This window comes from Camelus bactrianus, chromosome 1 (genome assembly GCF_048773025.1).
Source record: "Camelus bactrianus isolate YW-2024 breed Bactrian camel chromosome 1, ASM4877302v1, whole genome shotgun sequence".
Classification (NCBI taxonomy): Eukaryota; Metazoa; Chordata; class Mammalia; order Artiodactyla; family Camelidae; genus Camelus; species Camelus bactrianus.
In genome coordinates this window covers 19,779,973-19,802,714 of record NC_133539.1, presented here as the reverse complement: position 1 = coordinate 19,802,714, position 22,742 = coordinate 19,779,973, and the positions used below count along the sequence as shown (strand labels likewise).

Genomic DNA, 22,742 nt, shown 5'->3' with positions numbered 1-22,742 from the left:
GCTGTGAGATGCTGAGAGGGCCATGGGTTAGCGAATTCAACGCCGGACTGTGTGGAGTGCAGTGTTTGCCCCTCCTCCATTCTTTGTTATAACCCCAATCCCAGGATGACAAGTAAGTGAATCTTCTGTGTTTGCCTGGGGAACACCAATTGCAATGTTAGCTTGTTTCCACTCTTACTCCTTGCCCTCCCTGAAGCAATGCAACCTCCATTTCAGCACTCAGTCTGGGTGTGTGCGCCAGAACGGGGGCTGCGGCTGGATTCAGAGCTCTGTAATATTTCTAACGCCTTCTACGGCCACGTCCTCGCTGATAAAGAAACAACCAAGGGCTTCGCTTGGAAAGGATCCACTGTCAGTTCCAGCCGGTTGCTTTGGCCCTGGCAGACCGTCAGTGGCCCTGAGGGCCAGGTGTTCCGCCTTTTGCTCGCCCTTGTCGCACATCTGGCATCAAAATGACAAACATTTTCCTACCTATCCAGGAGAAAGAATGATACGTCCCAGCCTCAGAGTAGGAGAGTTAGTTCTGGACGCTTGCCATGGCTCCGTCACTTCAGTTTACAGGCGGGCACAACGCAGGTGTGTGTATGGGTGGGTTAGGTGGGTGGGGGTGGCCTGGAGAAAGATCCCCGCGCCACTGGTCTTCGTATATTTCAAAGACCTTCCACATCTCAATCATCGCGGGGACCTGTGCGCTGGGGACCAAGGGCAGAACGCGCTGAATGTGTCTAGGGGAGGCTCTGGACTTCTCCAAGGACGCAGTAAATGCTGACAACGAAGTTTAACGCAGCCCCTCTAACATCTTGCCTCCTCCCCAGTCTCTCTCCCTTAAGGTATCTGCTGTCAACAGTAGTGGGTCGACGTGGATAAGAAACATCGCGCACATCTTTCCGCTTACCCTGTAGAGCCCGAGGACACAGGCAGTGTAGACGCCAGAGGACGTCCGCTTTCCCTCTGCCAGGGCAGAGTGGAAAGCGTAGGAAGCGGGCAGCCTGCACAAGGTTTGAGAGAGAGGGAGGGCCTGGAAGAGAGAGAATCCACTCCCCCCACCCCCGACCCCGCCCGCCCGCCCGCCCATGTAGGAATGAGAGCTGCAGAATATACCACCCGTCCCCAAGTTCCCCTCTCCCGCCAAGCCCGGGAGCGCTTGCAGCGCGGGGCTGGGCGACCGCCTACAGCATCAGCTCCAGTTCCAGCGGTCCGCGTCCGCGAACTGGCCGGCGGCGGTGCAGGAGCCCCGGGCTGCCCTCCCTCCTCCACCCAGGGCCGTCCGTCAACGTGCAGCTCGCCGGCAGGCTCAGCGTGCGGCCGCCACTCGCGGACGCGCTCGTGCCAGCCGGACCGCGGAGGCCCCTCTAACAGGAGGCACCGGGAACCGAACTTGCTCCTCCAAGCTCGACTGCGGACGAATCCCGGGTCCGCGCACCTGCCGGCGGCGGCCGCCGTGCGGCGCGGAGGGATACGCCTCGGCCGCGCCTCCCTCCCCTCCCCGCGTCCCCGCCCCCGCCTCCCTCCCCGCCCGGCTCTGCTGCCGCCGCGGCGGCCGCTGCTGCCGCCGCCGCCGCCGCCGCCGCCGCCGCCGCTGCCTGGATATAGTGCGGCAAGGAGCGGAGCTTGCAGTCACTTTGCAAGGAGGAGCGCGCGGGCTGCGGGCGGCTGGGGCACTCCGGGAGCGGCGGCGGCTCCAGCACAGGCGGCCGTGACAGCGGAAGGTTCTCTCTCCGGGGCTGGACTTAATAACTTTGGAACTGTCCGCCAGTGTCACGTCCTGAACATGAGCCTCCTCCTCTCCTTCTACCTGCTCGGGTTGCTTGTCAGTAGCGGGCAAGGTAGGAGTGTGGTGCTTTATTGCATTTACTTTCCTTCCCCCTTCCCCCCAACCAAGAGAGGCAGAGGTGGCACAAGAAGAATTAAATGAACGAACTAAAGTTATAGTTATTGCTGTTGTTGGAATTTTCCCTCTTCCTTTTAGCTGCCGCTAAAAATTAGATCTGTTCTGTCGACAACCTTAAATAAGAGAAAATACAGAATGAGAGATGGGCATCAGTGAGCAGGAGATTGAGGCAAACTGCATCTTTTTCTGGGATCTTGGCTTTCTCTGATTTTTATTATCAAAAAATTGGATGAGTATGTTGATCTGTGTGAACAGTTAAAATATCTGTCTGAGGTTGCGGAAGGAAAGGGAACGATGGTGTTTTAAAGAAGCAGCAGAAACTATCAGCATTAAACTCGTTTGTGAAATACCTCTGTTGTGAACAAGAAATTCAGTTCTTAGAGACTCCTTTTTTCCCCTCTTCCCTTTACCAAGACCCCAATTGCTATGAAGTGAACGATGATGGCTTATTTCTGTTGAGGACTAAGAGAGGGGCCATGGATGGTGTGTGTAAGAAAGCAAATGGATAAAACTAGGGATGTGTTGCAGTCATTCATTTTCACACACCACCCCCCGCCCCCGTTAATACAGCATGGTTGAAAATTTTTATAACATTAGATTGTAATTACACCTGTAAGGGATGTTTTAGCTTGTGGAGAACTGGTGGGATTTTTATCTCTTAGAAAAGAAAAAAAAAAAAAAAATGAAGAGCTGATTAGAACAGCCTGAGAGAGAATTTGTGGAAGCTTCCTGTTTATCTTTATAGAGACAGATGTGGATTTATCTTTCTCTGTTTAGTATACAGTCACATAAAATATGTTTATAATAAATGGAGGTATTTTCAACTGTTCAGACAAGTTTGGACATTTAATTGGGGACACAAAATACTAAAACGTGCATTGGTGGGAGTCTTTAAAGAAAAAATAGAACATAGCAGTAATTTTGTGATGTGTAATAATCACAGAGAATGTTATATTATTAGTGTAGCATGAAATTGTGTTTTTTTTTTTTGAGAATATATAAATCACAGCACAATTTAAAATATCTCCACTATATTCTATTCTAAGCTTTTTAGCCTCTTCTGTGTTGCTCATTTGGTCCAGCTGGGGGCGGTAGAACTCCATTTTAAGCTCAGAATGGTTTTGCTCTTCCACACTCCCTCGGTCCTTCTATCATTCTTCAGCAGGACTTGACATTTTGGATGTGAAACCTTCCTTTCTCTACCCTTCTCCTCCCTAAAGCTGTAGTGTTACTGGCGGTTGAAACACGATTGGATGCAAATTTTGTGTGCAGAAATCAGAACGCAAACACTGGGTGTTGCTATAGTTTGTAAAGTGTCTGGGTAAGATGCTCATTTCCCCTTAACAACAGAGTGTGCAAAATTTCACTGATAGCGAAATTGCAGATATGTCCATCTGAATCTCCTATTAGCCCAGTTAATTGAATCATTAGTACAGCAAAGATCAACATATACTTAGTGCCCTACAGATACACTGCTTCAATTTTTGGAGAGCTGCTGGTTATGTTTAACTGTTCATTTATAAAATAGACAGGTATTTCCAAATAGTAAGAAGCAGTCCCTGAGAATTGCAGTTAAAATACCACCGCAATTAACCAAGTGTAGACAGTGAGTGTAGAGCAAAATGGGGGCATAATAGGAAGCAAGTTTATGCAGACTTAGGATACATGGTGACTGGTTTGGAGAAGGAAAAATGTCTCAGTCGTGGAGTCTGTGTGTTTACCATTGTAGACATTAAGTGTGTTGGAATTTGGGGAATCCAAGGGAAATCTTTGAATGTTTAAATAGTGCGTACAGACACATAATGTGGATCTATGTGTGTAACACTTATCTGAAATTGTGATTCACCTAATGTATAATTCAGAACGCAGGCTGGTTATAAAGAGGAGATCTAACGCTGAAGCATGCCTGAAGGGAAGCCCATATTCACTGAAATGAAGCAGGCAAGGAGGGGAGCATCGTTCTAAAGACCTCTCTATCGAGCACAATTTAAAAATGCACAGCACTCACAGAGGCATAGATGCCTAAGAGAGACCTAGCTTTTGTGAAATCGCACATGTGGTTCTTCTGTGCCGTGTGTCCTGATGAAGTCAGAGATGCTTGGAAACAGCAATCCTGATCCTGGGGTTCAATTCCTCTATGCTAGTGTTTTGTTCTCCAATTAAGGATGCAGCAGCAAGTATCAGAAACACCACTGGGAGCAGTTTAAAAAAAAAAAATGCATCCAGTGTAACTCATTGTTTTGTTTATTGTTTTATAAATGAGGCCACGGAAAAGCCGCCAGTCGGTGATCCCTGGGCTTGCCTTAGAAATACTAAAATCCCAGCCTACTGATTTATGTTTCCAACAATATACTTGCAGGGGATTTTATGAAGCATGATTGAAGCTATTGCTTTGGAAAGTGGTGTGCAGTTAGACTGGGGAAAGGCAACGATGATGTATTCCCTTTTAAGTAGTCAAAACGTTTTGAACTGCAGCAGTTGAATAGGAGAAAATGACAGAAGTGAAAAACTGACTAACTTAAGTGGATGCCAATACCATAATTAGCTAACAAGGCCTAATAGTTCCACTTCTAACTTGCAACACAACATTATTGTTCTACTGTAGTGAGAGCCTTATTTTATTGTAGCAGAAATGCTCCTTTAAAAGCCTCTCTCATTTCCACTGTGAGATTAATATCTAATGAAGTGAGGTTGGGATTTAATTGTCAAGTCTGAATCAGTTGTCAATGGAACGGACCTTCTATAACTCCAACTTTTGCAATTATTTTCCCATTATTTTTAAAACTTGATCACAGCCTCTGTCATCAGAAATCTCCAGTGATAACTTATGCATTTGCTGTTTGGATCTATGTAAATTTGGATTCCCAAACTCTAGTATGTATGGGTTGCGTTCCTGAATCTTTTTAACTTGTAAAATAATTGTTTTTTTACCTTTTAAAATTACTTAAATGTGATTAATAAACATCTGTTCCTGATGTTCACATACATAAAATAGAAGCATTGTGGTAAGAAAACATAAGCAGGCACCGAGCTATTCATCTCTCCTGTAATCCAGTACAAGGGAACATACGTCCAACAGTCACCTAAGCCAGAATCGTGAATTGCCCAGCTAATTAGTTAAGCTTGCAGGCATCTGCTTACAATTACTCTTTCTGGTGAAGGGCTAGTAAGTCACTGTTCATTGGAGAAGTGTACCTTCCGAAAACAAAGCACCGGTGTCTGGGTGTCTACCAGCTTCAGGTCTATAGGAGGGTCTCCTCAAACCTATCTTCTTTGGAGACTGGTAAACAGATACAGCCCTTCTCACATCCTTTTCCTTCTAGCCTGCTCTCATTCTTTGATGTCAGCCTCTTTTTGCAAGGTTTCTATCGACTCCATGTTCGTTTGCACTTAGAGAAGGTAGACTGTGTAAATGAATATCGTTAACTGTCAATGAGGCACCCAGAGGATTCCCTTCCCTGCTTAGTGTCAGAGGGGTTAAGGAGAGCCTTTGGTGGCCTTAGTTTTTATTGCTGAGTTGAAGCCCTGGAACACGGAGGGAAGTTGATGGGTCCTGAGTGTTCACGGAGTCTTTTCAATGACACCGGGGGCTCATGGTCTCCCAGAGGTAATGCCCTGCCCTATTAAAGAAGAAAGGAATGGAATAAAAGAACCTTAAGTAGAAGAAAGTCAAACTTCATATAATTTAGTGAATTAAATGGCACTTTTTTTTTTTTTTTTTCCCAAACATAAAACGAGTTTGTAATGGGACTGAGAAATGAGCTACGGAGATTGAGGTTAGTAACAAGCTGAATGATGTCATTTGTTTTTGCCTGTTTCCTTGTGAGGGAGCAATGAGAATGGAAACAGAATTGTCCATCTGAAGACTCTGGAGCTAGTCCTGCCACTTTCCCCGGCTTTTGACATTTGGGAAATGATTTTATCTGTTTTCAGGGTCATCTCTCGTGGCAGTGAACTTTGAGAGCCTGAAGAAAGTGCTCTTTAAGTGTCAGAGCTGATCTGAATTGCTTTTGTTTTGTTTGTTTGTTTGTTTGGTCTAAAGTGAAATTAATCCTCTAGGAGTTGGCATATGCAACGTTAATTTAATAATTTTAATATTCCTTTAAAGGGAATAGCATTGTGACTCCAAATTCCATGTGCCCTTTACATTCTCCCAATTACACTGAAGACAAAAAGATTATAAATTAGTTTTAACTTTCCAAATTATATGATATGAGAACACTTTAAAATGAAACCAGTTCTTTTATGCTTTTATTAAGTGTAATATTCCTGAGCTTCATAGAGCCAAGTTATCTTTAATTGTTCAGCAAATAAAAGTGCTTCTGTATGGCATTCTTTTAAATATTTTAATAACTTTTAACTATTTACAGTTATCATAATAGAGCTGATCTCAAATAGCTGTGGACACTCTTCCTAGTTTCACACGTTCACTTGTGCCACTAACAATTCATCAAATGTTTTGAGATATTTCAGAAAGCTATGACGTCATGTGACAAACTTGTCTGAATTTAAATAGTTAAGAGGCGGATGGGGCGATCTGGAGAGTATTTATAAGCATAACAATCAACAGATGAGCCTTTGTGGAATTTCAGGTCAACTGATGAAAATTTTCTTGGCTCCAATTTGATTTTTGAAACTAGCAGAGAAAGAAAAAAAAAAAAAAAAAAAAAAAAACACTGGATTTGGAATCAGAAGACCCAGACCACTAACGGTCTCTTGACTTTGAAGAAGCAACTTAAGCTCTCAGAGCCATTATTTACTTATTTGAAAATTGGATATAGAAATATTTGGCTAGTTGGCCCTGCTGTACTGCCTTGAGGAGCAATTGTGATAAAAGACATGTATAGGCGTCTTGTAAAATGCCAACCCTACTATGACGGACATTGTTTATATTTTTGGCATACTATGCATACATAAAAATCTGCCTATGGCTTAAAACATCTCATTTGTTAATTTAAAAATTATTATAAGCTGCTCTGTGATTAGAGAAAAATATTGAGGGAGCAGAGATAATCTAATTCATTGATGAGAGTGGCTCATTCATCAAACATTCATTACATGCCTGCAGTGTCTCCAATATCTTATTAGGCAGCATTCCTAGGAATGATTATATAGGTTGTGTGATGAACACCTCTAGGGGGCGCTACTCATTGTCATGTTGAAAGAATACATATTTATTTTCACAGTTTTCCAGCAAAGGGCAGTAAATCATCCTAAGGGATGTATGTATTTCTTATTTGGTATCATTAATCCCTTTTATGACCACAACTAGGCTAGTATGAGTCACCGAGAGTCTTAGAAGGGCACAAAATTAGGATAAGTGACTTACTAAAGGTCAAATAGAAAAGTCAAAGGGTTAATAACTAGAGCTTGGTCTTTAAAATCTTAATTCAGTTCTCTGAACACCAAACTTTTGCATAAATTAAAAAAAATTCTAACAATTCTTCAGCTCAAAGTAAATATCTAAATTCTGTTGGTGAATCAAATAACAAACACTTATTGAGGCCATACAGTCAGGATAACATCAGCATCTTATAACAGTGTGAATCACTAATCCAAAGCACTGTCACCCACCTTATAGCAAGACTCCAGAGAAGTATTCATTTTATGGGTGAAGAAATAGAGAGGAATTATCTGATTTTTTATATCTTTTATAGTTAGTTGTTATCTGGAATTAGGATTAAATTTTCCCACATCTAGTTCAATGCCTATTTTTAATGCATTTAATGTATTTGTTTGAAAATTTATGTGTGATAGGGGGAGTGGTGGTGCACAGAATTCAAGGTTTTTGGTTGAGAAGACAAAAAATGTAAATTTTAAAAGCCAAACCAGCATATGAGAGATCAATAAACTGTTCAACTAAATGTTGCAAAATGACAAAAGATGTCATATACTTAATTGAAAATTAAATGGTTTAAATAAGTCCTTAGGAATTCAGCACCTAGAAAGAACTAAAATTTGTTCAGTGTTTGCTACCTGCCTGGCTCAGTTGCATGCATATCACATATACTAACTAGCTTAATATATACAACAGTCCTTTAATTATTATCATATTATATTCCCGTTTTATACTTGAGGGCCGTGAAGCATAGTAGTTGAAGGAACTAAGATTACACAGCTAGGAAATAAAGATTTGAACTCAGGACATGTGCAAAGATTTGCCTCTTTAACAGGACACCACCTTGTCACTCCCTGAAGCAGAGAGGGCATCATCATGGTGATATTAAACAGAGAAAATAGTACAAGGAGAAAAAAATATGGGGGAACAAGTTGTATGGAAGGAGGCAGATGTTCAGAGGACAGAATAATCCAGTTTGATTAAGTTAAGGGTTTGGAAGGTGAATTGTTGGACTCAGTCATGGAAACATTGGTAGATCTGAGAGCCAGTCAGGCTTTGGGGCCAAGATGAGTTAGATTGTTGTGTAGATCTTTGGGGGCCATTGTTTAGACAGGAAAATGACATGATTGAAGTTTTGTTTTGTTTTTAAGTCTACTGGCCACGTAGGGGGTGGACCAGAGGAAAATGATAAAGGAGTGAATGGACATGACATGTATTTCTATGGAAGAATTAATGAATCTTAATAACACATTTAATTTGGGCGATTAAGAGGAAGGTGGCACCTGATGTTTTAAGCCTATTGGATAGAGAGAATGGTTATATCTTAAAAGAAATAGGGATGTGAGTAAAGAAAACTGCTTATTTTAGGCAAGGGTTTTTTTTTTTAGATTTCTATTTCTTTGTAAGTTTTAAAAACTGTATGTTGTTTGAGGAATCCACGGAATTTTCTGACTGAAATGAAGACTGAAATGTCAGTATTAAATTTAGAAATACAGACTGTTGATCTCTATCATTTCTTTAGAATCTTTCTCTCCTTTCATTTAATTTCTGTATTTACCTCATTCTTCCTTCATTGTCTGTACTCTAGTATTATTTATTATGTCTGGAGTTTTGAATTAAATCTCACAAACATGTAGGTCAAATTTCCTTTTCTTATATATTGTTTATTCATTTTCTTTGCTTTATCCATAGTTTTAAAAAAAATTTTTTTCTGGGGAAACTAAAAACAAACAAACAAAAAACTATGACAAAATAAGAAAAAAACAAAATAGAAACCCCCAAAACTAAACTTAAAAAAGTACTTTGATATTGAATATATAGAGTTGAATATTTTTTATTAGTAACCAAGGGAACTAATATTTTTGAATGCCTACTCTATGCCAGAGATCTGTGCCGGGTATTTTCACCCATTATCTCATTTAACCCTGATAAAAGCACATTTGGTAGATGATATTTTGAGATCGAAAGTGTCTGATTTGCATAGAGATACTAAGTATGTTCTGCCTGCTGACACTCAAATTGATAGCCAAGAGCATCACATGCATTTAAGATAAAATTTAGTCTTTTCTGCTTCAGTGTGTATTTCTCTGATGTGCCTTATACATAATTGGCAAATAGGGGGATGATGTAGGAATTGTGTTGATCAGTATGTGATTTCCTCAAGTCGTTAATTATTAAGTGGTCAAGAGCAAGCTTTCTCATAATTGAAGAGAAAACCTTAGCAGTCTATGAAGATGTTGAGAAAAATGTGAAAAATCAACTCAAGTGCCTTTCTTTAGTGCAAGTATTAGTTTGTGTAGTGGCTTTAAGAACTATCTTCATCTCCACTACAACACACACACACACACACACACACATCTGGCAGCACTGAGAGTGCGGTTGTAGAAACTGGGAAATAGTTTCTCCTCTGTTAAAATGATGTGTTTGTTTACTTGTTGGTTGTTTTCATTTTTAAAAGGCTATACCCTGGATCATTGTTTTCTTTTTAAAGCGAATGCCCTTCAGGTTTGTGTCTTGAAAGAAGATGCAGAAACTAAGCAGAAATACCAATAGAGATTTAACTGTATCCGTATTTTAATTAAGATTGTTATGGTTTTTGTTAATGCTTGGTTTTACATTTCTGTAGGTTTCAAATGTTCTGACCTCTGATCCTGTCTTTTTCCATAAGCCGTGATATTTTTTACTGCACAGTTTTGCAGACACCAGCATTTTCAAGGATGCAAATATGGTCTTACAGCAGAAACGCTTGTCACTATTTGTAAAGGAAACCAACGTATTATGGCTGAGACCTATAATATAATAGAATAGTTCCCAGTTTAAGAAAATAGCACATTATACTTTGTCTTAAGTATTAGTGAGAGGGCTTGTGGGCAGTTTTTTCTATTATCATAACTTGTCCATTCCCAACCAGTTTTATAATAATTATATTAGGCTTTCTGATTAAATTTATATTTATTGTTTCTCTTAATTTCTCTCTTGATTATTATTTCCTACCAATTGCAAATGTTCAATATTGTCGGAGCCAAGAAGTTGCACTTTTATATTATAGCAGTAACTTTGGTTCATCCATGAGAGAAATGCTATACACAGATTATGTGAAGATGAAAACATATAACTTGAGGAATGTGCCACATACTTTATCACAGGACTTATCCATGACATTTACATGTTTCTGATTTTTTTAACTTTATTTACTTAGATAAACCACTTATAACTTTCTAATACCAACTGAAGCTAAACACATTTTCAATCTTGCTCACTTCATCATAATCTTTACCTTAGAATAATTGGCTTCACCCTACCTATGCTATAGATTATATACTAATGCATCATGCCAAGTTAAACTTTTGTAATTATCAAAGAGTTAGAGTTATATTTTAAACTTTAATATTTCCAAATGTATCTAAGGATACACTGAGACATAGCAGTTGAGAAAACCTTTTGTAGTCACCTTTAATTTACCTATTTGAAGTCTCATAATAATCCTGAAAGGTAGGTACTATGCCTGATTCAGAAAAGAGGAAAATGAACCTCAAAGAGATAAAATTATCTGCCCAAGAAAAAGATTTAAAACATGGTAAGACCAGGGCTTGATGTAAATATTTTACTCTAGATACAGCAAATTTTCCTATTATAAGGTCTCTGTTTTTACCTAAATATGTTTTACTCATATCCTTGAAGTAATGCTCAAAAATAACTTCTTAGTAGAGTACATGATTCATGCCACTGTTCTCTTTAAAGTTACTTTTGGACTGTGTTTATGGGACACAGGCTGTTAATTTTAATTGGAGGTCTACCTTTCATTTGAATTGTTCAGAAGTTCCTGACTTAAAACTGTTAAGACTCTCGCTTGTATTCATTTGCACAGTCCTGTTCTCTCAGCCTCATTGTTTGACACTGTGCACATGACAGACCATTCCTAGAATCCCCAGACTTGGTCCCTGAGTATACAGAGCCTGTGTGTTTTACATATTTTCTGTACGTCTTTGCCTGGACACTTCCTATTTTTCTTCAAGATTCAGCTCAAGCATCTCATCATTGAAGACATCTTTCTTTCTTTCAGAAAATATACGTTAATCGCCTACTACATACTGGTCAATGTGCAAGGCATGCTAAATCCAAACAAGGTGGTAACGTATCTGAATTCTGCATACCCAGACGTCATGATACTCTACTATGGCCTTCCATGTGAATTCCATGAGAGCAAGAATGTCTTTCCATGCTGGCTTCCCATTATATGCAATATGTTTGATTAGAGCGTTTCCTGTAAATTCTATTGTATTCCTGAAACATGCTTAGCATGTATGTGTTGAATGAGTATTTGAAGATTACCCAGCAGGAGTAAAGCACAGTGGCTGACTGGAAATATATAGTGATTTGGGTAGTGATGTGGTTTGTTGGAATTATACTATATGTCATTCTAGTATTTGAAATAAACATTTTGTTCATATGACTGCTATGCACATGATAGACCTATAATAAATATAGTAATATCTATAAAATAATCAAATCACAGTGATTATTTAATTCAGGAGGAATAGCAAAGATGAACTGCCTTATCTCTGATATTCTCTCCTATACTGAAAATTAATTAGACTGGGAATAAAGCAGTCTTTTAAATCTTGCTATGAGGTTTGTTCTTCTGAAGCCTTATTTGAGGCACGGGAAATGATTATGTAGTTGGGGTTTCAAAGTCTTCAAAATATAGACATAAATTAGGGAGATATAATATGTTGATGATGGTATAATTAAACAGATTCCATATCATCAATAGTAAATGTATGATATGTCAATAGAGCAAGTATTTAAAGTCCTAGACGTCAAGATAATCCCCTAGGGTTAATTAAAAGTTGCTTATTCAATCAATGGTTATTGGAAGCCGATTCTAAACTGTAGGTATAGAAAGACAAGCAAGAAAAGAGTTATTTTTGTCTTACTGTTTCATAGGCACTTGGATTTTTTAAAAATTCAGTTTAACCTCAGACAGTTTTCTCCTGTCTGGTAGCCATGTTTTGTCATGATTTTATGATATTCTCTAGGTCTAACTTCAGTGATAAAAGCATTTCAATTAATGGGACAGAATACATTTTCACAGACTCCAAAATACCTTTATCACCTGCTTATTTGTCTGCCTACCATTTATCCACTGTTACCGTTATTATGCTTGTCACTTTTAACTTGAAATACAGTTTGCAATTAAAGATCTAACAACTGTTTCTGATTCATCTATTTTTACTTTGCTTTCGCCCCTTAAATTTCACATAATTTATAATCACTTTAATTGGCTATCTACGTGAGTCATTTTATTTCAAAGCCCCCTCTTAAGCCCCACGCTAATGCATTTTGCCTTTGTGGGGACTGCATGTGGTTTGCAATTTAGAAAGAAAACTCCACACAGGTTATTAAATGAATGATATTATGCCATCCCTTGTGCTTTTCTGAAAACTTGCAAAGCCATATCCAAAATGGATATGAAATATTCAACTTTAGTATTCTCATGATATTAAAATAACACTTCTTAGTAATGAATTCTAAGCAATTATGAAATACCCTAAGTTACTAATGTATGTTTTCTTTCAAGTCTTTGTTCTATTTCTATTGTAGTGAAACATTTCATTAAAAATACCCTACTTCCTACACTGTGCATTAATACAGTTTGTTTGATAAATGGTGACTTCTTTAAGCAGAAAGTTATTTTCTTCTTGCTAGGAAAATCAAATGATTAAATATATAGACTCTGGTAGAAAAGAATTATCTGTTACTTAACTTTCACTTGTCTCTTCCTGTTTAGCTGCCTCTCACTCCCATACCTCATTTAAAAGTCTTAATATCTCTGGTTATAAACATGGATGTGGATATGTGATGGGAGAAGTGAAGTTGTCCTCAGAAATCAAGTGTCTTTTACTGATCGTGGCTCCAGATTACATTTTAACCACTGAGCAGAAATGCATGCAGAGAGCTTGGACTGAGAAAGGGAAGTAAATACTACTAGTAGATCAATCACTGCTTTGTTTCAGGGAGGATAATTCATCAGCTAAAAGAGAATGGGGGAGTGAATGGTGGAGTCAGAATCTGAAGAGCTGGGATAAAGTCTGACATAGGGGAGGGAGAAGGAGAAGAAGACACTCAAGAAAACATAGAAGGATACCAGTACCCTTGTTTCCTCAAATGCCATTTGTAAGTATTTGATGAATTAATTGAACAAGGGAAGATAACTAAATCCAGACACTAAATTCAGACAGTTAATATGGTAAGGACAGATGTTAATCAATAATATACTGTATTGGGCATAGTACATTACTGTACTCAATAGGATAAATAACTCAGGGTGAACTGAATTCAACTTTGATTTGTACACAGGTGACTGGGAGTTTTAAAGGGAGAAAGAGAGAAAAGGGAGGGGGTGAGTGGTGAGTGAGTGAACTCCATAGAGTCAGGGAAGTGAAAAATTGTAAAAACTCAAAAAGGGTGGGGGCTGGTCCCTGTGAATCCCATCTAGTTTGTTTACTGGCTCTTTCTTATCAAAGTTAGGCTCCCTCCCTCCCACGGGGTCTAGGAGACGGGAGTCCTACCTTGACGCGTTGGCTGCAACAAACAGTGAATTATTTTGGCAGCCTTGAGTTTTCTCCCACTGGTACTTTAGAGTCATCCTAGGGATGTGGCCTTGAGTTGTTAAAAATTAGGTTAGTGTTTTGTTCAGGTCTTTATGGGCCAAGGTTGAGGCCTGGTTAAGAAGAGGGCTCAGTGGAGCCTGGCTAGAGCTTGGTCAGCGAGAGAATCTTCCTCAGAAGAAGATCTGTCAGTCACCCTGCAGGGTCCTTTCATATACTTTCATATGAGTTACCTCGTCTTTATATTCACAGCATATCTGGGAGTTGTGAAGGAGGGAACTGAATTTCATAAAAGTTAAGTAGCATCTAATAAGCACAGGTCTTCAAATTCAAATTCAGTTAATATTTGATTCTGAAACTTTACTCCTGCCACTGACTGAAACGTGGTTCTTTTGAAGTAGCAAGGAATTGCTGGAGGGAGAAAGAAAACATTAGGGGCAGCTCTAGGTTCAGGTTTTTACCATTCTTTCTGGCCATTTCTTTCGAATGGCTAGACTCTAGATAAGACCGGTTAGTAAACGAGTAAATCTTCTACCGACCTAAAGATTTATGAGCATGGAGAACCAACCGGATTTAGAGATATTAGGGTCTGGGTGACTGCAAGGTGGGGCAGTTCTACTGTTCATGTTAGTGTAATTCATTAAGGACTATATGACGTTAATATTTAAATATCAGCTATATTTTAAAATGGATTCTCTTATTGTAAAACGCTATAATGATTAATAAGTCATCAGCTGTGTCTTAACTTATTAAATACTTTCTTAATGAAATTCCATCAGTTTAGGATGCTTTTAGGGGCAAAGAAGAGAAGAACACATTCAAAATGGCTTAAAAGTAAACATCTATTAAAATATGTAAGGAGCTACACAGAGGTAGGTTTGGATTTCATGTTTCTCCTCAGTTTTGGCTGTTTTTCCTTCATGGAAGAAACATGGCTGCAACAGCTTTATCTATCACGTTGTTAGACCATAAAACCTGAAGTTATGAAAAATAAATATTTATTTGATTGGCCTCACTTTAATAGTAATGGGAAAATCCCCATATGTCATCCAGCAGACTTCCCTCAATTCTCATTGGCTAGAATTGTTTCATATGAACTCCCTAAACCAATCAGTGGTGAGGAGAATGACATCACCATTGTGTCCCTTGACTAATCAACTCCTTTCTGTTGCTGAGGGGGAGTTACGAAGAATGAGGGAGGAAGTTAAGTGTTTTTGCTACAGGGATGTTGAAAGGGCCCTTTTTGACAAAGAAATGTAAGCAGTGCTAAAAATCAACATTTACTGAGTATTTACAGTGTACCATTTTTTCTGTACTTTGTGTGACCTAATTTAATTCTTCAAACTTCCTTATGAGGTTGATTCTGTTTTTATAGAAGGGGATGCGAAGAGATTTTAAAGTGTTTAAGTGACTTATCAAACTAAGAAAGCTGCTCAGTTGCAAAGTTGGGATGGGAACCTAGGCTGGCTGGCAACTGTCATCTTTCCCCACCAGGTTCCCATAAAAGGAAATTGTTAACGTTGTTCATCGTTTTACTGTTGTTAAGTTTAAGAATGGTCGGTAAGGATGCGAACTTCCTTTGTGAACAGGTTACGTCCTGGGCAGTCTCCTAAGAAAACTATTATATGTGTTCTCACGTAACTATTTACACATCTTGTACTGTCATTTTTAAATTTTACAAATAAGGAAATTAAGAGATAGAATGATAAAGCAATTTACCTGAGGTCACGTGGCTGTGACGTGGCCAAAGTGGAATTTGAAGGAAGGTTTACTTGGAGTTTGAAGGCCTAAGTGCCTCCTACTGTACAATCCTCGAGGATTGTCGTCAAATAATAGCAGGGGTAGGGTAATTCATTTGGAATAAAACAAATTGCGTAAACCTGGCTAGCCCTCCAAGAACCTAATTTTTTAACGGAATGTATATTTAATTGCTCTTTTTTTTTTTTTTTTTTCAAGCTAGACAGGAGAGTAGCATTCTTAAGTTTAAAGAGGCCAAAGGAAAAAACTCATTTGGTTTCTGGAAAAGTTGGATCAAAAATAGAAATGGGGCTCAGAGTCTTTATAGGGAGAAGTTGAAACTGAAAGAAAAAAGCATATGGATTTGAAATTGACTCCTGAGACAGGTTAAATACTGAAATGTGGGTGATTATGTAGACGCACTAATCGGGGTTCTGATCTAGTGCATACCTAGGCTACGACGTGAACTACATCAGTTCCCACTTCTAGACAGTTCTTCGTGAGACTACACAGTGAATTAAAAGGCAGGATAGAGATAGAGGTGCTAGAGTATAAAACTGTACGTCAGCTGTATAATCACTATTTCTTAGCCATTTTTTTTTTCTATATCAGGTACTCTCACAAAAACTGTGTGTGTTATGAATGGTCAAATATGTAAACTTAACTACATTTGTGTGTCTAGGAGTGTGTGTATATACACATATACGTAAAAGCTTTGCTAAACCATCCCGCTATTCCATGCTGTGTCAGAATGTTTGCTCTTTGTTTCATCACTCTCATTAGTGGTGAAAGTCACGAATATTTTAAGTGATTTGTTCTTTGCTTCTTTTTGCCTCAAAGAAGAAAATGTGCTCCATGATAAAACATTGGACTTATTATTCACACTTTGTGTAACTGAAGACTAATTAGCCAGTGTTTAATTTCTCAAGATTATGAAACAGTATCTGTTGTCTTTCTGTGACACAAAATGAACAGCTAAACAGCTCTCTCAACTTTTTTTTTTTTAAAAAACAAACTCCCAGCACACAAGTATTCATAATTTATGATGTTTTTCATCAAAACATATTCCCTGAATATAGTTAAAATTGACATTTGGAGCATGGGTGCTTTGGTTCCAGCTCAGGGACTGTGATTGAAATGCATGCACAGGCTTGCATCCTTCATTTTCATTTTCCCCGATTTGTAATTGAAGAGAGAAGGCTGCTAAGTTTCTAACAGCGTTATACCTTCTTTTACATAGCACTTCCCTACCGACTTAAAACATTTCACGTTACAGAGCTGCTGAAAAAATTGTCCAGCGTATTTGTAATATCACAATAAGCATTAGATCATAAAATTGTAGCTACAAATTCTCTTGTATCTCAGTGGTTGATTACTGTGTCCCTTTTGAGGATTACTAAGTAGATAATCTGCTTCTATTTCTGATGACAGAGAACAAATTCATTTGTATAAAAAGCTTTTGTGAGATACGTTGATAATGTTTTTCATATAAAGCATATCCTTACTTGCAGGGATTCCAGGCAACTGAGCTCCCTTATTTGCAGTAAAGTAATAGTGTTCAGATTAGATAGTTTCTATTATCTTTATCATTGACTGGTTTGCAGTTTTTATGGAAATAAAAAGTATTTGAGCTTTCCTTTTTCTGTAAATGGTAGTGAATGGTCTCATTTTTAAAGATCTCTTTGATTTTCTTTTACTTCTCCTGGTTTGGTTTGACACCAGTCAAAACTGTTTCTAGAGTGTTCAGAATTCACATCACGTGGCTGGCTGTTGAAGCGTTCTGGCTGGATACTCGGCTACTAAGTGAATTCATGCCAGCACGTGTCAATTCCAGGCATTGAGGCCAATGGCTGCTTAGTTCTGGGGCGAAACTCCCGTGCGCAAGTCACTGGTGGTTTCCTGTGAATAAATCTGGATCCTGTGGCCCAAATTGTGTCAACATCTGTGTTTTATTTCCAACTCTGTTCCACACTCAATGAAGCCCAGATCTCTACTCAGTATCTCAGTATCTTTCCATCCCCTTTAGCTTCAAAGCAACATTTTTGATCATTTTATTTGTACAAATTTCTGTTTTGGTTTGTGGGCATGCAAACACTTTGAGCTTTTAAAATGTGCTTCCACGCCAGTGGCTGTATGATGACTAAGAGCACAGAGTCTGGAATCTGGCAGATTTGAGTTTCAGTCCTGCTCACCCACTCGTTTGATGAGCCAATGCTCATCTGGATCTTGAGCAAGTAATTCACTTCTCCATTCCTTATTATTTTCATCTGTAAAATGGGGATAATAGTGCTGCTCACATAGTAACTGTTCAATTCACGTTAGCTCTCATCACATTGCTGTAGAGCCAAGTTATAATTAACATATTCTTGATAATTTATTCACCATGCCTTGAAAGGTTTCCAAAAGGAATTTAGCTTTATGAAAAACAATGCTCTGGTAAGATGTCAGAATGTTTATTTGGAGGTGGTTATTGCTTTTGGAAAACTACATTATCGCATTGCCATTGACTGACATTCTGTTTGGTTTTCCCAGACTTTGCTAAGAGCAGATGACAGTTGGAAAGTCTGGTATTTTGAGTTCTGATGGTATTTAGGATTTCTGCTCTGCTTTGTTACCTGTTACCATCATGGTTCAGGGCTTCATAGCTGAGGCAGAATGAGGAATTAATTATTCACCTTGTTACTTGACCAGCACAGAACTGTCTAAATCCTGAATCCAGTGCAAAGTTCAGTCTCCCTCTCAGGGTGTCCTCCATTCTCAAGGACTTCCCTCCTCTTCCCCCAACTTTCCTCAGACTCTTGTCTGGGTCTGGGTATAAGCCTATGTCCTTGTTTTTCCCTCTACTCTTCTCCATCCTTAACTCCAGTGAAACTCTTGTTTCTGTGTGGACTTTGCTCAGTGTCTGTACTACTGGTGTTCCATATGGTCTGTTTCCACAGCATGATCAATGCCTGGTGGCTCCCACATTACTGGATAAGGCTCCACCGCGCTCCCACTGGGTCTGGTTAGGCTCAGAGGACTAGCAGTTCCTCTCTCATGAGCTGGCTAGTAATGTCCCCGACCTTTATAGCCTATGTTACTGGGTTTCCCGGTTTAAGCTTTAGTGATCTTCAGCACCCTCTTCCCCTGACCAAGGTGGTTCAGTGACAATTTATTCTTCTCTAGAATCTGCATCATAATTAAGGGATTGTAGGAATGCTTGTTACATCACTTCCACATTGTAGTAGTCCTTGGAGACGTGGGGGGAGGGTACAAGTTGGGCTCTCCGTGGTCAACTAGACTTCTCTGTCTTTGTTCCCTACTAGAGTCAGTCATGCTGGTGCTCCTTCCACTCTTGGACATGATGTTCTCAAATCTGTCAGTGATGGTGGTGGTAGAGATTATGGTGGTAGGGATCATAGGAGGAGCTGCCCAATTGCCTACTGAGTCCCCCATGAATTACAACACAAGGAAGGAAAAGAGAACCCTCTAAGAGATACTTGAGAATCTCCTCCTTTTAGCTTTCTCAATAACTTGTTGCATTTCTCCCTTTTTAGAGAATGAGAAGATATTCTTACAGCAGGCTCACAGTTCTTTTTTTCCCTAGGGATCACTTTTTGTAAAGTCTTTGCTCTGAGTCATTAGCCATTGATATTGAAAGGGATGCTTGTTATGAAAATTCTTCTTTCTTTCAATTGACTGACTTTTGATTCTAAAACTTTATTATTGAAGGCTGTCCATTCTGCCATGCTCTATTTAGAAGTACTGTTTGAGAGTCAAAGCTGGTAATGGCTTTTTGATTCTCAATGCTTGCAATGGATGACTGACTCAGTTCACTGGGTGGAAAGTGACAGGCAGCAAGATTTAGAACTCTGCAAGGTGATAAAGACTAAATGTGTTGACATGTAAGAAAGAAATGGAAATACATAAGAGGAGAGAATATTGAGTAAATAGTGGTTACTATGTTTACCAAAAAGTAGGATTGATTTGATCCCCCAAATGAAATTCCAGAATAATTTTTAAAGGTAGCTTTTTAGATCCTCCTGAGGCTGGCATTTTCAAATTCTCTCCACTTACCTTAGTTTAGCATGTAAAATGAAACTCAAATCCTATTTCATTTTTGAAACCTTTCTCCACCCCCCCAGCTTTATTGAGATATATTTGAAATATACCATTCGTTGAAACCTTTCTTAATTACCCCAAACCACCTTTCTTTGTCTGGTATAAACCACTAGAATTTGAATTCATTCTACTCATTTTGACATGTAATCTCATATTGTCCTGGGTCATTTTAAGTGTTTTAATTTCATTAATCTTGCTTTCTAAATCAGTTTCAAGTTTAGAGACAAAAGTTTTATATTATGTGGTAGACATAGTGGTTGCTCAGTAAATAGTTATTAAAAAAAATGGATGATGCTCTCATATTGCTAAACACTTAAAAGCAGAATTTAAAACTTGTGTAACAAAAAGAATTTGAATTAAATAAAACATAAATATCTGGCTGTGGGAGCTGTTATAAATAAGCAAATTATACTTATAAAAGTTATAGAATATTTACTCTTTTAAAATCCTTAAGGGTGAAAATGCGCTTGTATCTGATTAGAACAGATTTGTTGGAAATATAAATTAAATAATCAAAGTTGCATCTAATTTCTTTGAAAATATACACCTAAAATTAATGAAACTTCTGTATTTTTCCTTCTTTATTTATATCAACTCAGTGGTTTACTGGCAGTTTAATAAGGGATATGTACACTTCACCTTGTCAATAATTTTTCTTAAAAATTTTCAGAGAAGCTAGCAAGTAAATGTAATTGTCAAAAACCTAGAAGTTGATCTTTGCATATATAGTTTAGTTAGTTATCTGCATGTCCTTTCTGCCTATATTCAATTTTTTCCTGGCTGTTAATGCTCTATAACAAAATCAATTTCACTCATAAAAAATATGGAATGACTTTTCAAATGATACTGTCCAGATAAGTGTAATTTAAATTATTTTGTTATTAAACTGTTATATTAATGAATACTTAGCCCCAGTTAATTTAGCCAACAATTCTGTGTCAAAAGAATACTCTATAATATATATAACATATTTTGAAATAATTGCAAAATTTAGCATCATTTCTTTTAAATAGTCCATTTATGTTCATGTGATATTATAAAGTGTTAATCCTTTCTGAATAATCTACTGTTGATTAATTTTAATATTTTGCCTGATGAAACAAATGTTACAACTCTTACCATTTTTCAGTTTAATTTAACAGGGAAAGGGTCAGAAAGTCAGAAGTGATTCATACATGAATATATATCTTACAATAATTAAATAACCAAAACATTACAATAACAGAAGCATATGAGCTAAATTAGAAGTCAACCATCATAAAAATGCCTGTGATTTAGAAGAAAATATTCCAAAAATTTAATTTGTTTTAGAATGGATGACAACTTTTCATCTGCAAATGTGAAAATGCATTTGTGGCCATACTGTGAAAGATACATGTGTACAACAGTACTCTTAAAAATGTTAAGAAGAATATGGAAGACAGAAAAGATAATGACATAAAAATCTAAACTAGCTATTTTGCTCCCTTTAACGTTACATTTAGTTCAGAGTTTACTGGGTAAAGGGAAAAAAGGGAAAATGGGGTGTACAGTTTTTTTAATCAAAAGTGGAAACCATACTATTTATCCAGAAGGAAGATTAAAATTAATTTATTGTTTGGCTTTTCAAATCAGATAATTTTTAACAGCATAATCAATGATTGCTTTTTTATTAGTTTTAGGAAAAATCCAGAATATTTTTTTAATAGTACATTCTTTATAGCCATCCTTGGAGAGAGCCGAGGGCATAGCACTTTGTAATAATCTATAATGTCATTTACTCACATATATATTATGTATATATAAAATCAAAGAGATAGCTACTCTTTAGTGATTATGATTTAGTTTATATGTTTTAGATACTTGAGTGATATTAGATATTTTACATTAAAACAAGGTGTTAAAGCATAAAGTGATAAATAATAAAAAGAAAATTCACAAATGTATCCTTGAAAATTTGGGCTTCTGTTTCATTCACTCATTCGTATTTGTCAAATCCTTTCTTTGTGCAGCCATTGAACCTTGTGGGTAATAAAAAGATATGTAAGTCCTGGGTCATTTTCTCAAGGGATTTACCATCTAGCATCAGCAATAATGCACTTATTCCCAAAGCAATAATACAAAGAATATGTGCTATTTCCATATAAATGACAAAATGTGATATCAGCCTGTGAATGCAATTTGATTATACGGGTGTCCATGAAGTGCTGAGAATTTGATTGAAACAACACAGTGAAAATCGGTCTCTGACTCAGTAAGAGCTAGAAAATCAACCAGTTTCATTTCGCCACTTACAACATATCAGTGCCTTTATGATACCACGATTGCTGGGGTCGGACACCTTCCTTTTGCTCATGCCCTTCTCCCCTGGAGCAAAGAAGATGGTTAGGTTTTGTGTTTTCCAAGGATTCCTACTAAAAAAAAAATAGAGGAACTTGAAATATTTCTTTATAAGAGAAGGACTTGCACATCATTTTAATCAACATCCTAATTTCATAAAAGAGAAGAAAAAAATTCCTTAAAGGTTAAGTGACTTGTTCAGTTATTCACAGCTAGCAAGTAGCTTGCTTGGTCTAGATCAACTTTTTACTCAAGTAGAGAAATCTTAAATCGTTCATATTAGAGGAATCAAGTTTTGTGTTAGGTCAGAATTTCTTGTGCTTTGAAAAATTATTTTAAATGTGTCACATTATTCTTTCCAATACTTTATCCAAATATGCATTATTTTATTCCAAAGGGAAAGGATTTAAAAATTAAAGAGGTGAACTGTATTAATATGTTCTATCTCGTCAGGAGTGGCAATACCTATATATCAGAGAGGACATTTCCAACATACTGAGTGCACTGCTGTTTCTTTAATAGTTTGTGATTAATTGGAGGAATTCAATTGCTATCTTTTTAAACACTGAAATGATTTATTAAAAGTGAGAGTCATTACTGCATCTGAAGTGTGTTAATTCTACTTGGAATCAAACTAGTGTATTTTATTTTCCAGGAATTTATTATACTGTCTGAAAAAGCGTAATAGTAATATTGCCACACTTCCAGGGCAAAGAATGTGGTGTTGGTAGAATGGAAATCATGA

General features: G+C 37.8%; 1 protein-coding gene across 2 annotated transcripts in view; it reads left to right on the top strand.

The window, feature by feature from the left end:
• The first annotated feature begins 1,168 nt into the window (after nucleotides 1-1,168).
• NCAM2 (neural cell adhesion molecule 2) overlaps nucleotides 1,169-22,742 on the top strand; it is a 436,725-nt gene continuing 415,151 nt past the window's right edge. For both annotated transcript variants that reach the window (XM_010960127.3, XM_045520720.2), the window contains exon 1: nucleotides 1,169-1,826. In XM_010960127.3, coding sequence (XP_010958429.2) covers nucleotides 1,772-1,826 — 55 coding nt within the window. In that variant the 5' untranslated portion in view covers nucleotides 1,169-1,771. The remainder of the gene's footprint in view (nucleotides 1,827-22,742) is intronic.